This window comes from Cynocephalus volans, chromosome 10, assembly GCF_027409185.1.
Source record: "Cynocephalus volans isolate mCynVol1 chromosome 10, mCynVol1.pri, whole genome shotgun sequence".
Taxonomy (NCBI): Eukaryota; Metazoa; Chordata; class Mammalia; order Dermoptera; family Cynocephalidae; genus Cynocephalus; species Cynocephalus volans.
In genome coordinates this window covers 132,425,572-132,444,996 of record NC_084469.1, presented here as the reverse complement: position 1 = coordinate 132,444,996, position 19,425 = coordinate 132,425,572, and the positions used below count along the sequence as shown (strand labels likewise).

The window sequence follows — 19,425 nt, the reverse complement described above, 5'->3', positions numbered from 1 at the left end:
GAGGGGCGGTCTCACGGGCGGTGGCAGGTGAGCGGCGGGCGGGGATGGCGGAGCAATGGGATCTGGACGAGGAAGGCATCCGCCGCCTGGGGGCGCTGACCCTGGAGCAGCCGGGTAGGGCCATGCTGGGAGGGCCTGGGCAGGAATCATGGGGTCAGAGGCTGAGGGGAGAAAACTGAGGCGGAGGCAGGGGAACCCGGGTAGAGGCGGGGGAACCGCGGAGGAGAGGTCCCTGAGGCAGAGATGGGGTACCCTCAGACAGGAGGGTTACACTGAGACGGAGGTGGAGGAACTGAAGTAACAGGGGAGTCTGGGGCAGAGGGCGAGGAATTGAGGGAGAAGAGGGGAGTGTGAAGTAGAGCAAGAGAAACAAGATTAACAGGGGACCCTAAGTAAGGCAGGTGACGGAACTGAACAAAGTCAAGTCTGAACTAGTGGAAGGAAACCGAGCCCCAACAGGCACATTGGTGGGAGAAGGGAAGTACTGAGAAGATTTGTGGTGGGAAGAGCTGTGGAGGAGGCACGAGGGAATTAATTTTGGTAGTTTCTGAAACTTTCTCCCCGGGAGGGCTTTTTCTGGTTGGGGTGAAATGGGAAAGGACGTTCCTTTATCAGCCCCTCTCCTCGTCCAGTCTCGACTTCTAAAACTTGACCATGTCTTTGCTCCATCTGGATGTGTAGCTTCGTTTTAAAAGAAACTCGGAGAGGGGCCTGATGTGAAAAGAATAACAGCTGATCTCTCAAGGCGCTTAAGACCGTGCCCAGTCCTCGGTAAAACTGACCCAGTGACCACTGACCCCACCTTTGACCCGGGGTCTGACGCACACAGCTTTCTTTCTGAATGTCTAAAGGAGTTAAAAAGTTGGGAAAGTTATCAGCATTCGTAATTCAACTTTTAGTCTCCCTAAATCTACTATGTCGTTATTGCCAGGCCCTGTGTTAAACGCTTTACCCGCATTATTTAATCCCCATAACAAGCCTATCAAGAGCATGCTGTTACTGTTCTCATTTTACAGATTAGTGAAATTAGGTTCTATGCCCCAAATCACACAGCTAGTAAAGTGATGCAGCCAGGGTTTATTAATCCAGGACTCTGATTCCAGAGCCTATACTCCTGCAATAACAAAAAGTAGCCTGTCTTGCTTCTCCTATTTCTCATTTGTGGAATATGAAATAGATTGGTTTTATTTGTACTTTTTTTTTTTTTTTTTTTTTTGGTCGTTTTTTCGTGACCGGCACTCAGCCAGTGAGTGCACCGGTCAGTCCTATATAGGATCCGAACCCGCGGCGGGAGGGTCGCCGCGCTCCCAGCGCAGCACTCTACCAAGTGCGCCACGGGCTCGGCCCTTTATTTGTACTTTTTAAAAAAATTATTTATTATTTTGAAATTATCAAAATTAGCGCATGCTAATAAACTATCAAATATTACACGGAGGAATAAAGAGAGTACTAACCTTTCTCTTCGAAACCCTCCCACCCCCCACAGGTAACCAAAGATAATAATTCGGTGTGTGTATAAATAGATTGATGTAGTTACTTCAGGCATATTTTTTCTTTTCCAGACTACTTTGAACTCCACTATTTCAAAAGTCAGCTAAGAAAGGCTTTATTGCCTTGAAATGGTTATGTGCCCTCCTTGCCTTTTTAAAAGAATATTGATTCTTCCTTGCCTTTTTTGAAGAATATTAATTTAATTTGGGAGGGCCACATACCCCTTCCATTCTCCAGCTAGAAAAATACATGGCAGATTTTTTTTTTTTCTTTGCTTGTCTTTGTTTTTATTTGTTTGCTTGTTTTTGTTTCAGGCATTTGAATAACAAAATTAATTGTGTTCATTCTGACCATACAATACAGAAGTGTCTAAAGGAATATTCTCCTCTCCTCTCCTCCCCCTCCTTCCATCCTTTTCTGTTCCTTTTCTTATATAAACATGTATATATAAATAGGTACCTTTTTTTAAAAAAAAAGAAGGAATAAGTAGCGTATTATTCAGCAAATTGCTTTTTTTACTTGCCAGTAAAACACGGATATTTTTCAATTAAATGAATATGTTGGTATATGAATTATAAAATTCTTCTGTAAGAAATCACAGTGGTCACCTTTTGGGAGAGAGACTTTTACTTTATTCTATACTTCTCTGTATTGTTGGAATTTTCTAACCATGTAGGAAGTGTTACTTTTTTTTTTAGTGTACAAAGGAATAATCTTGATGGTGCAATTATTGACCTTTTATGTTTGTTTTCTTTATTATATTTCTCTGGATTAAAAAATTCCAATGAATGTTTACATTGTCCTTTGTCGTGCAGAAAAATTTCATCTTAATGTAGTGAAGTTTATTTTTCCTTTATGATTTGTGTTTTTTGTGTCTTATTTATGAAGTCTTTCCCTATACTGATGTAAAAGCTTCCTTTTTTTTTCTAAAAATTCTGCAGTTTTGCTTTTCACAGTAAGTCTAATATATCTAGTCTATTTTTATATATAATGTTTGATATGTATATAATTGTATTTTTTTAATGCTGATAGCCCATATCCCCAGAAACTGGGTCTGTTTCTAGGCTCTCTATTCTGTTCCATTGTTCTATTTTTCTGTTTCTACATCAATACCACACTTTTGTAAATGGCTTAACAGTAAGTCTTAATAACTGGTAAAGTCAGTACCCTTCCTGTCTTTACCTCCCCTTCCTCCTTCAAAATTGCTAGGACTGTTCTTGGCCTTTATTCTCTCCTAAGAATTTTAGAATCAGCTTGTCAATTAAATCATTTTAGCAGGGATGTGACATGGTCTAATACCCATTTTAAAAACTTGACTCTCACATATTAGAAGCCTTTTACAGTAGTCTGGGTAAGAGATAGTGGTGAATGGTGGCTTGGACCAAAAGGATGACAGTGGTGGGTCGACCCCGTGGCGTACTCGGGAGAGTGAGGCACTGGGAGCGCAGCGGCGCTCCCACCACGGGTTCGGATCCTATATAGGGATGGCCGGTGCGCTCACTGGCCGAGCGCGGTATGGGCGACACCAAGCCAAGGGTTGCGATCCCCTTACCAGTCACACACACACACACACACACACACACACACACACACACACACACACACACACACACACACACACACACAAAAGGATGACAGTGGAAATAAAAAGAAGATGGAGTCAAGGTGTAATTTGGGGACAGAAGGGACAGGATTTACAATAGGATTGGATGAGATGAGAAAATGGATTAGATTGGATTGGGAGATGAGGAAGGATAACATTCAAAGATAACACTTAGTCTTGGCTGAAGGTATTGCTAAGTGGATGGTGGTACCATTTATTGAGAGTATGTGTGTACTCTACGAGAAAAAAAGGTTTGGGGAAGGGGAATCAGGAGATCTGTTTTGAGCACGTTAAGTTTAAAATGCCTGTTAGACATCCAAGTGTGAGATACTTAGTAGGCAGTTGGATATATGAGTCTGGATTCAGAGAAGAGGTCAGAGTTAAAGATGTAACTTTTGGAGACATTAGTAAATAAATGGTATTTAGAGCCATGGGACCGGATAAACTCAACTAAGAAGAGAATGTGGATGGAAAAGAGAAGAAAGCTTAAGACTCAAACTTGGAGTATTTCAGTGTTTCAAGGTTGAGTAGGGAAGGAAGAACGTGGTGTCTTGGAATTTAAGAAAGGGTAAGTATATCAAGAGAGTAATGGTCAACTGTGCTAAATACTATTGGCAGGCTGAACAAGTTAAATGCAGAGAAGTGTCTGTTAGATGTGGCAATATGGAACACACTGGTGACTTTGACAAGAGGAGTTTGGGGTGAGTGAAGAGGAGAGAAACCAGATTGGGGTGGGATGAAAAAGGGAATGATATGTGAGGGAGAAGAGATAGTGAAGGTAAGAACTTTTGCTGAAAAGTTTGGCTGTAAAGAAGAATATATAAATAGAAGTGGATTGGTAACTAGAAGATGTGAGGTCAAGAAAATTTTTTTTGTTCTTTTGTTTTGTTTTTTGATAGCTGGCCAGTAAGGGGATCCAAACCCTTGATCTTGGTGTTGTAATACTAAGCTCTAACCAACTGAGCTAACTTGCCAGCCCCAAGAACAGGTTTTTTGTTTTTGTTTTTAAAAGATGACCGATAAGGGGATCTCAACCCTTGACTTAGTGTTGTCAGCACCACGCTCAGCCAGTGAGCTAACCGGCCATCCCTATATAGGATCCAAACCCATGGCCTTGGTGTTGTCAGCACCACACTCTCCCGAGTGAGCCACGGGCCGGCTCCAAGAACAGGTTTTTTAAAGACAGGATATACTAGAGCATGTTTACAGGCTGATAATTATTTGGTAGAGAGAGGAAAATATGTAATTATGTACTCTCTTCTTTGGTTGTTAAAATAATGCAATTAATTTATTATATGGGTAATATAATAATTGCACAGTGAAAATAAATCTTGACCTTCCTCCTTGTCCCGTAGGCCTAGTTTCTTTTTCCTAAAGGCAATTGCTATTACCAATATCTTGGATAGTTTTTCAGAAATGTTCTGTACATATATTAACATATATTACTTATTCTATAATAATTTTTTATTATGGCAATTTTCAAATGTATACAAGTGTAGAGATAACAGAATAATGAACTCTCATCATCCTAACTCAACAGTTATCACCAATTAGTGGCCATTCTTATTTACCTCACTTATCTTCCACCCACCCTTATCCCCCTGCACTGATTATTTTGAAGCAAATCCCAGGTATATGATTTAATACATAAATATTTCTGTATGTATTTTCAAAAGATCAGAACTCTTTAAAAAATAATCACCTATGCAACCTAAGAATATTTAACAGTAATTTCTTAATATCAAACATCCAACCAGTGTTCTCATTTCCCCAATTGTCCTATAAGATTTTTCTTTTTTAAAAAAAACCAGCATCCATATAAGGTTTGTATATTGCAACTGGTTGATGTATGTCTTAAATCTTATTTGATCTACAGATTCCCACCACCCCCAACTTTTTTTCCCTTACATATTAAATTGTTTTTTTTTTTTTTTTTTTTTTAAAGATGACCAGTAAGGGGATCTCAGCCCTTGGCTTGGTGTTGTCAGCACCACGCTCAGCCAGTGAGCAAACCAGCCATCCCTATATAGGATCCGAATCCGTGGCCTTGGTGTTATTAGCACCGCACTCTACCGAGTGAGCCACAGCCGGCCTCATATTAAATTGTTTTCAAAGAAACTGAATCATTTGTTCTGAAGAGTTTCCTGTACTACAGTCTGGATTTTGTTTATTGCATTTCTAAGATATTGTTTAATATTTTCTCCTGTTCCCTGTATTTCCTATGAATTGTTAATTAGATGAGGCTTAACCAGATTCAGGTTTGATTTTTCTGTTTTTGTTTTTGCAAGACCACTTCACAGATAATGACGAACACTTACTTCTGTTAGGAAGTACATGAGTATAATGTCTGTTCTTTCTTTTTGTGATACCACCCATTGAATATGATTGCTTTGTTCCATTAATTCATTAGAGATTGCAACATGGTAATGTTCTAATTTTATCTTTCATTCTTCTTCATTAGCTGTAATACTTGTATAAAGTTTTACTTGAGAAATTACTTGAGAAATTTTTCACATCAACTTTTTGGTTATCCTGAGGTACAGTTTGTATAAGAAAGGTAGGATAAAAGCTTAATTTTTTTTCACCTTACTTGCCAGTTTTCAGGATAATGAGTTGTTTTCTTAGCTCCTCCAAAGGTGACCGGCAATGATTGTTTTGTTTTCTCATTATCATTATAAACTCATTGATTTAAATACAGGGGTACTTTAAAAAGATCATGGAAATATTCATATTATCTTTCAATTCTATTTTTCCACTAACTTTTTGAAGTACCCTCATGTGTTTGGTGTGTTCTAAACCATTGCAGTTATTATCATAGTTAATGCTCGACTTATCCCAACTTTGGCTAGTAGATCTTTCAAGTTGACTCCTGAGAACTTTTTTTTTAAGTTTTATTTATTTGAAACTCTTCCATTGTCATTATAAACAAGCTTTATTAAAGACTGTTAATTTAGTTTCCAAGTCAGCTATAAATGGTTTTCTGTAGAGAGATTATTTGATTTGTTATTTTCATGAATGAAAAGTTTCTGACCATTGGGTTATGTAGCCTGTATATTAAAATTGGAAGATTATTTTGTTGTTCTTGGAACTTATTATATGCAGTATTTGATTTGTCAGCACCACGCTCAGCCAGTGAGCAAACCGGCCATCCGTATATGGGATCCGAACCCGGGGCCTTGGTGTTATCAGCACCGCACTCTCCCGAGTGAGCCACGGGCCGGCCCTGCAGTATTTGATTTGTTCTTTGATCTGTTTGTCTTCACTCTTTATAAACTCCGAAACCAAATGCATAACCTCTTTTTAAAAATATTATTTATTATAAGCATATTATTGTTACAAATCATGATTTTTCTTTATGCCCTTTACCAACCTATCTCTCCCCAAACCACTACCCCCCCCTTCATCTCTAGTATTCTGAAAGTTCAAAGAAATGTTTAGGTCTTTTCTTTCTTTCTTAGCACCCAGTTACAAGTGAGAACATGCAGTATTTCTCTTTCTTTGTCTGGCTTATTTCACTTAACATAATTTTCTCCAGACTCATCCATGTTGCTGCAAATGGCAGAATTTCATTCTTTTTTATGGCTGAATAGTATTCCATTGTGCATATATACCACATTTTCCTTATCCAGTCATCCATCCTTCGATGGACATCTAGGTTGGTTCCATACTTTGGCTATTGTAAATAGAGCTGCAATGAACAAATGCATAACCTCTTAAGACATGCACTTCATGTAATCAATAGAAGAATGTCTGTCCCTATGGCAGTTTATCATTTGAATGATAATTCTGGTTCCCTTTAGAAATGTTAAAATGTCCTCTCTCCTTTAGTGAAAGGCATGAGAAATGTTGTGGTCAGTGATCAAAATCATAATTGTCCTTAGCTTTTGTCCCATGATCACAAACTCTCAGGGTATTAGATCATTGCATACCACAAAACTACCAATACACTGCCCTCAAAGTCAGGAAACATTTTTTGCATTTTTTTTAGATATAATTCACATACTATAAAGTTCATCATTTTAAAGTATACAATTCTGGGTCATTTAGTACACTTACAATGTTGTGCAACCATCACCACTATCTAGTTCCAGAACATTTTCATCAGCTCACTAGTCAGTCACTCCTCATTTCCCACTCACCCCAGCCCCTGACAACCACAAATCTGTTCTCTGTCTCTATGTATTTGCCTTTTCTGGATATTTCATATAAATGGAACCATACAATACGTGGCCTTTTCTGTTTGGCTTCTTTGACTTAACATGATATTTACCAGGTTCATCCATGTTTTACCATCTGTCAATACTTTATTCCTTTTTTTGATATCTATAAACAGTCTTTATTTTTTAGAGCAGTTTTAGCTTTACCGAAAAATTGAGCATAAAGTACAGAGAGTTCCCACATACCCTTACTCCCTTTGTACCTCCCCCACACCCCCCACAGTTTCCTCTCTTATTAATATCTTGCATTAGTGTGGTACATTTGTCACAATTTATAGCCAATATCAATACAACATTATTAACAAAAGTCCATAGTTTACATTAGGGTTCACTGTGTTGTGCAGTTCTATGGGTTTTGACAAATATATAATGTCCCATGTTCACCATTATAGTAATCAAACAGAGTAGTCTCACTGCCCTAAAAGTCCTCTGTGGTCCATCTGTTCATCCCTCCCTCACCCCCAAACCTCTGACAACCACTGATCTTTTTACTGTTGCCTTTTTCAGAATGTTGTGTAGTTGGAATCAATCAGCTTTTTTTTTTTTTTTTTTTTTTTTTAAAGATGACCGGTAAGGGGATCTTAACCCTTAACTTGGTGTTGTCAGCACCACGCTCAGCCAGTGAGCGAACCGGCCATCCGTATATGGGATCCGAACCCGGGGCCTTGGTGTTATCAGCACCACACTCTCCCGAGTGAGCCACGGGCCGGCCCAATCAGCTTTTTTTTTAATTTGTAATTTCCTAATTTCATGATGTTGAACAATTTTTTTTTTTTTTTTTTTTTTTTTGTCTTTTTCGTGACCGGTACTCAGCCAGTGAGTGCACCGGCCATTCCTATATAGGATCCGAACCCGCGGTGGGAGCGTCGCTGCGCTCCCAGCGCCGCACTCTCCCGAGTGCGCAACGGGGTCCGCCCTCATTTTTTTTTTTTTTTTTTTTTTTTTTTTTTTGCCATCTGTATTTCTTTGGTGAAGTGTCTGTTCAGGTCTTTTGTTCATTTTAAAATTGTGTTGTTTCTTTTTTATTGTTGAGTTTTAAGAGTTCTTTGTATATTTTGGGTATCAGTTCTTTATCAAATAATGTATTTTGCTAATATTTTCTCCTTGTCTGTGGCTTGTCTTTTCATTCTTTTAACAGTGTCTTTTGCAGAGCAGAGCAGAAACTTTAAACTTTAATGAAGTTACACTTCTCAGGTTTTTCTTTCATGGATCATGCTTTTGGTGTTGTATTAAAAACATCACCAAACCCAAGGTCACCTAGATTTTCTCTTGTGTTATCTTGTAGAAGTTTTATAGCTTTGTGTTTTGTATTTAGGTCTATGATCTATTTAAAATTAATTTTTGTGAAAGTTGTAAGGTGTGTGTTTAGATCCATTTTGGTTTTTTTTTTTTTTTTTTTAATTTTATTTTGTCGATATACATTGTAGCTGATTAATGCTCCCCATCACCAAAACCTCCCTCCCTTCTCCCTCCCCTCCTCCCCCCCAACCATGTCCTTTCTGTTTGTTTGTTGTATCAACTTCAAATAATTGTGGTTGTTATATCTTCTTCCCCCCCCCCCCCGGTTTGTGTGTGTATGTGTGTATGTGTGTGTGAATTTATATATTAATTTTTAGCTCCCACCAATAAGTGAGAACATGTGGTATTTCTCTTTCTGTGCCTGACTTGTTTCACTTAATATAATTCTCTCGAGGTCCATCCATGTTGTTGCAAATGGCAGTATTTCATTTGTTTTTATAGCTGAGTAGTATTCCATTGTGTAGATGTACCACATTTTCCGTATCCACTCATCTGATGATGGGCATTTGGGCTGGTTCCAACTCTTGGCTATTGTAAAGAGTGCTGCGATGAACATTGGGGAACAGGTATACCTTCGACTTGATGATTTCCATTCCTCTGGGTATATTCCCAACACTGGGATGGCTGGGTCGTATGGTAGATCTATTTGCAATTGTTTAAGGAACCTCCATACCATTTTCCATAGAGGCTGCACCATTTTGCAGTCCCACCAACAATGTATGAGAGTTCCTTTTTCTCCGCAGCCTCGCCAGCATTTATCGTTCATAGTCTTTTGGATTTTAGCCATCCTAACTGGGGTTAGATGGTATCTCAATGTGGTTTTGATTTGCATTTCCCGGATGCTGAGTGATGTTGAGCATTTTTTCATATGTCTGTTGGCCATTTGGATATCTTCCTTAGAGAAATGCCTACTTAGCTCTTTTGCCCATTTTTTAATTGGGTTGCTTGTTTTCTTCTTGTAAAGTTGTTTGAGTTCCTTATATATTCTGGATATTAATCCTTTGTCAGATGTATATTTTGCAAATATTTTCTCCCACTCTGTTGGTTGTCTTTTAACTCTTTTAATTGTTTCTTTTGCTGTGCAGAAGCTTTTTAGTTTGATATAATCCCATTTGTTTATTTTTCCTTTCGTTGCCCGTGCTTTTGGGGTCGTATTCATGAAGTCTGTGCCCAGTCCTATTTCCTGAAGTGTTTCCCCTATGTTTTCTTTAAGAAGTTTTATTGTCTCAGGGTGTATATTTAAATCCTTAATCCATTTTGAGTTGATTTTAGTATACGGTGAGAGGTATGGATCTAGTTTCATTCTCCTGCATATCGATATCCAGTTATCCCAGCACCAGTTGCTGAAGAGGCAGTCCCTTCCCCAGTGAATAGGCTTGGTGCCTTTGTCAAAGATCAGATGGCAGTAAGTGTGAGGGTTGATTTCTGGATTCTCTATTCTATTCCATTGGTCAGTGTGTCTGTTTTTATGCCAGTACCATACTGTTTTGGTTATTATAGCTTTGTAGTATAGCTTAAAGTCAGGTAGTGTTATGCCATGCAGATGTCCAGTTATTCCGGAACTATTTGTTGGAAGACTGTTCTTTTCCAATTGAATTGACTTTACTCTTTTATTAAAGATAAGTTGACTATTTGTGTGGGTCTATTTCTGGGCTCTCTATTCTGTTCCATTTATCCATTTGTCATTTCTGTCCCCGACACTACACTGTCTTGATTACTGTAGCTCTACAGTAAAATTTGAAGTTGGGTAGTGTCAGTTCTCTGACTTTGTTTTTCTTCTTCAGTGTTGTGTTGGCTCTTTTGGGTTTTTTGCCTTTCCATATAAACTTTAGAATCAGTTTGTTGATATCTATGAAATAACTTGCTGGGACATCATTCCTTTTCATGGCTGAATAATATTTCCTCATGTGGATATACCACATTTTGTTTATATATCTATCTGTTGCTGGACACTTGTGTTATTTCCATCTTTTGGATATTATGAATAAAGCTGCTAAGAACATTTGTGTATGAGTTTTTGTTTGAACACCTGTTTTCTGTTGCTTTGGCTCCATACTGAGGAGCAGAATTGCTGTGTCATAAGGTTAATTTTTCATTTATTGAGGAACTGTCAAACTGTTTTCCATAGTGGCTATACCATTTTACATTCCCTTCAGGATTGTACAAGGATTCCAATTTCTCTACATCCTCACCAATGCTAACAATTTTTAATTGTTTTAAAATTATTATTATAGCTATCCTACTAGGTGTGCTGTGGTAATTTGTACTTTTGATTTGCATTTGCCTAATGACTAATGTTGTTGAGCATCTTTTTCTGAACTTGTTGACCATTTGTATATATTCTTTGGGGAAATGTCTATTCAATTCCTTTGTCCATGTTTTTACTTGAAGTTTTTTTTTTCTTTTTTCTTTTTTTTGGTTGGGTGGTAGTTCTTTTTTTTTTTTGTAAGTCCAAGTAGATTTATTTAGAAATATCAATTAGGGAGCCGGCTTGTGGCATACTTAGGAGAGTGTGGTGCTGATAACACCAAGGCCACAGGTTCGAATCCCTATATAGGGATGGCCGGTTAGCTCACTTGGGAGAGTGTGGTGCCAACAACACCAGGTCAAGGATTAAGATCCCCTTACCGGTCATCTTTAAAAAAAAAAAAAAAGAAATATCAATTAGAACAAATACAGACTTCCGTCCTTTCAAAATGCAAAGGAGTGAAACCAAGCATTTAACAAATAAAAACAAGACAACAAAAACAACAAAAGACCTTAACAAAACAACAAAAACAAAAAGCCTTCCCTAGATAATTCTCCTTTGAAGAAATATAAAATCTACAAGCAATCTCTCTTTGTTCTTAATTTTAAACTGATGAAAATACTAGTTTTTTCAAGCACAATATAATTTTATTTATTTATTTATTTATTTTTAAATTTTTATTGAATTGTAATTAATTGATTATACATATTTTGGGGGTTCAACATTGACATATGTTGATCAAATCAATATAACTAGCATATATATTGTTAAAAATCATACTTATTCTTTATGCCCCTTGTCCAATCTCTCCCTATCCCCTTCTCCCTTCCCCCTCCAACCTCTGATAACCCTATATTTCTTCTCTCCTTCTGAGAAAGTAATGGTTACTCTGTTGATTTGTTGCCTAGATGATCTGTCCAATGCTGAGAGGTGTGTCAGGTCCCCCAATATTATCATAGAGCAGATGCTTTTTCTGCCACTCTGGAATGGGCTTTGTGGAGAGAAACATCCTCTTCTTTTATTTGGTTTCTGCTGGTGATTCTCCTTGTGTCAATGCACTCCAGTAACTGGCAGACCATCTGTGTGGTTGTTGTGGCATCTAGCCACTTTTGCAGCAGTGGTGGTTATTGTGGTGGCTGTGGTGGGCCCCCCACATGAAGGTGATGTTTTTGGCATGTTCCTTGATGCTGACTATGTGCCTGGTTGTGGGGAAGGTCTGGTCCCCGGATCCATACCTCAGGACCTTGGGTGGGCCCTGAGGCACTCACTGGCAGTGTGCCTGGGCCAGAACTAATTTTTTGTCCTTTGCTTACTTCTAAAATGGGAGAACTTCTTGTGGGGACCAGTACTTGAGCTCTGTGGTTTAGCTAAATTGCTGCTTTGCTGCTGATTCCCTAGGGAAGGCTTTTTGTGCAGCTCCAGTTTTAATGGTTGACTTTATAGGTACTTCTGGCTCTCCAGAGACCCGGTGCACCTGGGTTGTATAGAAACTCTCATCTGGGCCTGAGTCTTTTCATCAAACTGCACCCCATGCAATTCTATATTCCTGACAAGTCTCCTCTGAATGGTCCTTAGCTGACTGGGGTGCCAGTCAGCTGTCCTTGCTGTGCCAGTGTTCCCCCAGTGGGCCTGTCTCCCCCCACTGCCCGTGCTTCAAACACTTCCCATGGGATGAACCATACACCAGTCCCTTGTGATTACTCACCAGCCTCTGAATGGCTCCTTTTTTTCAGTCGTTGTGGGTCCACGGGAACCCTATTAGTGGTCTTGCTGGCATGGGGGCCACTAAGGCCCTCTTCTCCCCTGCTGCCTTCAAGCAACTTCATCTGAGGGGCACAGCTGCAGCTTTTGCTGGCTCCTGTTCCATGTGCTCAGCAGCTCCAGCCTTAAAGTGACCATGGCACAAAATGGTTGGAGTGGTTTTTCTTTCTTCATCGTGTCTTCTCCTGCCCTCATGCACTCCATAGGTCTTTTCTCCTCTTTCCCTCAGCTCTAGCAGCCCCAACTTGGCTGTTGTTGCTTTTTTATAGTTGTAAATTGGTTGATTTGTGGGAGAGAGTGATGCTGGGGACTGTCTATTCTGCCATCTTGACTGGAAGCCCCTAGAAGTTCTTTATATATTCTGGATATTAATTCTTTATCAGATATATGATTTGCATTTTGAAAAATACATTTACCTGTGTAACCAACATGTAATAAGGTATAGAGCATTTCCATTATCTCAGGATGTTCCTTCCTGGTCATCTACTGTTCTAATTTTTACCATCAAATCGCCTGTTCTTGAATTTCGTATAACTAGAATCATACAGTATATATCCTTTTGTGTTTGGCTTCTTTCTTTCAACATGTTTTGGATGTTGTGTGTTTCAGCAGTTAATTCTTTCACATTCTGACGAGTATACCATTGTATGACTGACTCCATTTCTTTTTAATCTAAAAAAAAAAAGTCTTTCTTTCCATATATTTCTCTTAAGGCTTTCCCAATTTTTAAAAAAAGTGTAGTAAAATATACATAACCTACATAACCTAAAATTTATCATTTTAACCATTTTTATGTGCCCAGATCAGTGGCATTAAGTACATTCACATTGTTGTGCAACCATTATCACCATCCAGTCACAGAACTTTCATCTTCCCAAACTGAAACTCTGTACCCATTAAGCAATAGCTCACCGTTCCTCCCTACCTTCAGCCCCTGGCAACCAACATTCTACTTTCTGTCTCTGTGAATTTGACTATTCTAGGTAGCTGGTATAAGTGGAATCATACAATATTTGTTTTTTAGTGTCTGGCTTATTTCACTTAGCATAAAGTCTTAAAAGTTCATCCATGCTGTAGCATGTGTCAGAATTTCATTCCTTTTTAAGGCTGAATGAGATGGTATTGTATGTATGTATATGCCACATTTATCCATTCATTAATAAACATTCGGGTTGTTTTCACCTTTTAGTTATTGTGAATAGTGTTGCTATAAATATTGGTGTACAAATATCTGTTCAAGTTCTTATTTTCAATTCTTCTGGATATACTTGTATACCCAGAAGTAGAACTATTCTGTCACTTATATTTGCTCTTATTTTCACTCTTTTTCACATTGAAATATGAAATCACCTTTTTATTTTTATTGTTTCTTGAGTTCTGTCTTTTCTGTTTTCAAATCTTCCCTTTCTTTCTGAATTTTTCTTTTTCTTTTCTTTCTTTTTTTTTTTTTTATGTTTGAATCATTTAACAGATCTCCATGATGAAAGGCTATTCACCAAAAGATGGAACCAAATATCAACCAGGAGAGAGTGTAAGATAAAGAAAATATCACGAACATATGGCGCCACTTGGTATCCACAAGAGTGGTGGAAATGTCAACCACATAGCTCAAAAATATGCTTAAAATACACATTAGAGCTGCCGTCTTTGTGGAGAAAATGTCTTCTTGCCCTTCTCTTCTCAGCTATAATGTGCTCTGAGGGGTATCCTGAGTATTTTGGGTCCACATTCACAATCCAGTGACTGCTGCCTTAATAGCTCATTCTTTCTTGTGCCCTTAGGCATCCAGCGGGGGGTTGTAGTAGTGATAGTTCTAGGTGTGTTGCTTTTTCTTGGTTTGGATTTTCAGTTAAAACCCAACATCATAATTACTAGGTTGTGCCTAGGTTGTCCTTTCTTCTCATGTTCCCAGCTCTCAAAATTTTCCTTCAGAGTGTCTCATTTCCATATGAAGGGCTCTGTGTGTTTTATTATGTTCCAAGCCCTTAAGAATATATCTCATTTACTTAGATTGGTGTATTGTCCTTTTACTCCTTAAATGCTAATCCATTCATTTTCTTTAAATCCCTCTTGCAAAGCTCACTAGAGCAGAAACCTCTGTAGAAACCAGTTGTGGGTAGGGAAAACTGGACTGTAACTGCCGAATTGTTGAAGGCTCAGTGTGGACAAGTCTCCATCTTTCTGAATTTTTCTAATTCTAATTTATATTTTTCAGCAATCTCAAAATTGTTGGTCTCAAAATCCCTTTACACTGTTAAAAATGATTGAGGACCTCAAAGAGTTTTTGTTAATGTAAACTATATTTATCATATAGAAATTTAAGGGCCGGCCCGTGGCTCACTCGGGAGAGTGTGGTGCTGATAACACCAAGGCCCCGGGTTCGGATCCCATATAGAGATGACCGGTTAGCTCACTGGCTGAGCGTGGTGCTGACAACACCAAGTCAAGGGTTAAGATCCCCTTACCGGTCATCTTTTAAAAAAAATAAAAATAAAAATAAATTTAAAAACATTTATTTATTTATTTATTTATTCACTAAAAGGTAAACATAACATACCCATTACAAGTTAACATAAATATTTTTTGAAAGATTACTATATTTTTCAAAATAAAAAAATAGTGAACAGAGCATCATTGATTTACATTCTTGTATGTTGCTTTAATGTCTGCTTTAACAGAAGACAGCCAGATTCTCATATCTGCTTCTGTATTAAATCTATTATGATATGTTGTTTTGCCTGAAATATATAAAAACAAATCTGGTCTTATAGAGATATGTAGTTGGAAAGGGAGGAATATTTTAATAGCCTTTCAGAGAATTGTAGATATTCTTTTTTGATATGACATGAAAACTGGGCAAGTGGTAGTTTCTTAAAATTTAGTTGTATGTGGAATCTGGAACTATATCAATGAGTTTTTTGTATTCTGTTACATTGAAATTCATTGATATATCTCGCATTTGAAAGGATCTTTTACTCATGCATGATTTTGTAATATCATGCATTTGGTCATTTGAAAAATAGTGAATCACTAAGTTATGTAGATCTTCCAATATTGACAAATTTCATTATGTAACACTAAAAAGTCATGTTTGCTAATATCATCACCATGTGCCAGGCACTGTTCTAAGTTTTGCATGTGTGTTAATTTAGTCCTTACAACACTGTGAATTAAGTACTGTTACTACCCTCATTTTACACTGAGAGGTGAAATGACTTGTACAAGGTCATAGATCTAGTGCATTGTCCTTTTTATTAATGTACTGCTATTTAAGCTGTCTAGTTCTACTCTTCTGCTGATGGACCCTTTGACAGTTTCCTTTTTCTTTCTTTTTTCTTTACTATCTTAAAACTTTACTATCTTAAAACTTTTCTGAGATTGACATCCTTATGCTATATATATTATATATCCTGGCAAAATTTTGTGATTATTTTCTATAGGGCTAAATCTTAGCAGTAGGGTTGCTGAATTTGTTTTTTGTTTGTTTGTTTTTTTTTTTAAGATGACCGGTAAGGGGATCTTAACCCTTGACTTGGTGTTGTCAGCACCATGCTCACCCAGTGAGCAAACCGGCCATCCCTATATGGGATCCGAACCTGTGGCCTTGGTGTTATCAGCACCGCACTCTCCCCAGTGAGCCACATGCCGGCCCTGAATTTGTTTTTAAATTTTGTTTTGATAACATTTGGAGATTTTTACTACATCTATCAGGGTAATTAGAGAATCCCAAGGGCTCTATAAATCTAAGGTTTGGTAAAACTATATTAGACCACATTGCTGCTTCTAAAAAGAACTGATCTTCTTATGAACGTTGGATGTAGGGCCTTTCACAGTTAGGATGTGGGAGGAAGAAAGGCCTACTTTCACTGACTCTATTGTTTATCCAAGCAGGATCATAATATATCTACTGATGATCTCTTTTCAGAACTGGTGGAGTCTCTTTCATTGCAGGGATCTTATGCTGGAAAAATCAATTCTATTGGTGATGCTTTCAGGAATTTTAAAAATCTTCGATCCTTAGATTTATCAAGGAATTTGATCACTAGCCTAAAGGTAAGTTTTATATTCTATGACCAGTCAAGTCAGCCCAATTTATTTATTTATTTATTTATTTATTTAGGATGAGAAGAAATAAGAGATAGATAATGTCAGCCTGGGGAATATAGGATCTTCCTTTTAAATGCTTCCCAACTAAATTTTATTATTTACTATAGAACTCTTTCAACTTTTCTTTATATTTAAAATTATTATAAAACATTGAGGGGGAATTTCTTTTAGACTCAGGGAAAAATATATTAAGCTATCACTGCCTAGTGCAATAGTAAAAAATTTTATGGTACATAAGATAATTATGAGGAGCACTTGTAAAAGTACAGATTCTTTGTCTCTACCCTGAGTGTAGGTCTGATTTAGTAGATCTGGGGTGGGCTCAGGACATACCCAGGGGACTCTGAAGATGGTGATACATAGAGCACACATGGAGAAACACTGGCCTGTGTTGTTACTGTGGGTTTTTTCTAGGAGGAGGAAATGTTAGTCTTAGAAAAAAATTTTTTCAGGTCTAAGGATGATGGGGCAGAGGGAAAGTAGAAAAGACCAGCCTTGAGCAGTGAGGATTAGCAAACACATGCAGAGTTAACTCTGCAAACATAAGTGCACACTCACAGAGCTGGAAGTTCTGTTTTCTTTGTGGTAGACCCAAACGGTGCTTCTTCCATATGTTCCTATTTTGCCTCAGCTGTAAATCTGTCTTACAAAGCCCTTCTATGCAACACTGAATGTGACAAAGACTCACAGGTGCTATCCAGGATCAGTTAACAATCTCCTGGATTATTCCACCAATTTTGCATTTCTTAGGGAATACTTGTTCAACAACACAGACCCAATCTCAGGGTTTAGCTAAAATCCCTAAAAGAGGAAGCCCAAGCAAGATCAAGTTTCCAATTAGGACTCTAAAAGCAGCAACTGCAAGTTGAACTAGGTCTTTAGACATTTTTTAGCAGCCATTCATATCTGGCCTATCAGTTTCAGAAATTATTAGTTCCCAGTTACTTAGGCTTCTCTCTTTCTCTCTCTCTCTCTCTCTTTTTTATTTTTATTTTTGGCAGCTGGCAGTACAGGGATCAAACCCTGGACCTTGGTGTTATCAGCACCACACTCTAACCAACTGAGCTAACTGACCAGCCCCAGGTCTCTTCTTTTCATATGTATATTTGCTTGTTCTTTTCAGATTAAAAATTAAGTGAACATTGCTATAATTTGTTTTTATACTCCCTTTCTTTCCACTTCTGTAAATTGGGTAAAAAAAACTGTTGTAAAGATTAATCAAATTAACACATAATCAAATATAACATATATAAGACTCCTGGTACAGTGCTTGGCATATAGGAAGCACTCAATAAAGGTTAGTTTTCTACATTTTTTTGTGTCTATGATTTATCTGCATATATTCATCTCTAGCATCTCTGAATCACTTTGCTTAATTTCCCAGAGGGAAAATATTTTGTGACTATTTCTAGTATAACTCTGGGGAATGCATGAATTTATGCCCACTGTGAAAACTGAGAGGAGCATAGAAATCATTTCCTTGATTTTTCATACTGAGAGACATTAAAGACACATTAAAGACAGTCCTAATGGGGTACTGCCCTGGGAGTGGGGCCAAGCGCACTGATAACTATTCATAACCACTGACCCTTTAATAATATAGAAGTTAATGGAATTGAAAAAAAAGCAGAAAAGTGCATCAAAGTATAAACAGAGTTCTATTTGGGAATTTTCATATATATCTTTGAGTTTTCTAAATTTTCTGCAGTGAGAAAATGGTAATTTTAAATGAAAGGTGACTAAAAACATTTTACAAATACATGGTGGAAAATAATTTCACCTTTCTGAAATAAACCTCAGTGATAAAGTTCCTTTTATGGCAAGCAGTTTTACTACTGAAAGTATATGATTACACATACATGTACATGTTCTGAAATATTGTCCAGAAATTTAGTGTTGGGCCAAAGCAGCTATCTAGTTAAATATATGAAAATTAAATAAATCTTTTCAATAGCGGGTTTCAGCAGAGGAGGAAAATTATGGCTTTTCCTCTCAAATTTCCCAGTTCTGATTGAATGTCCAGTTAAGTAGAGAGGTGGGGTTGCTACATCCACAGAAAGAGAACTGAACAGAGAAGAACATCTCTACCAAGGAGAACTGACTGATTGGATGGGGAGTTTGCATGGTGGCAGAGACTCTGAAGAGGAAAACAAGAAGACGGGTCCCAGAGTGGCCCAGGGGAGGACTTGGAGATAGCACTGTTTTATTTCCCCAGAAAGTTCATTGATCCTATAAGCTAGTCGTTGTGATGTGAAGACGCACCACACGTGCACACACACACACTTTTTTTTTTAACTTGTCCTTCTCCCCCAGAACCAGTTCTTTTGCCTACCTCCCTTCCTCTTATAAACTGAGGTACTTTTGGGGTCAGGAGAGTGGTTGGCACAAGGGTGAGAGAAATGCTGAAGTGGCTTGGTCTGGCCATCACTGGGAAGGAAGGATTGGATTGGGAGAACGGTTGGGGAGAAACAGAAGTAGAGTATTGACTGCAGATACTTGAATGTCAGATTTTGTAATGGAGGAAATGTATTATATATGTGAATTATTTAATATATAGAACATCCAGTGCCATGGGCTGCAGTGTTCTTATTCTCAGGCAACTAAATGGGAGTTCCAACCCTGCCTTTCACATGGGAGACTCAGGTAACATGTTTATGGATGGAAAGTAATAGATATATTTCCACCTCTACTGTGAGATT

General features: G+C 37.9%; 1 protein-coding gene across 1 annotated transcript in view; it reads left to right on the top strand.

The window, feature by feature from the left end:
* The first annotated feature begins 44 nt into the window (after positions 1-44).
* LRRC36 (leucine rich repeat containing 36) overlaps positions 45-19,425 on the top strand; it is a 55,389-nt gene continuing 36,008 nt past the window's right edge. The window contains exons 1-2 of the mRNA XM_063111934.1: positions 45-114; positions 16,545-16,672. Of these exons, the coding sequence (XP_062968004.1) occupies positions 45-114; positions 16,545-16,672 (198 nt within the window). The remainder of the gene's footprint in view (positions 115-16,544; positions 16,673-19,425) is intronic.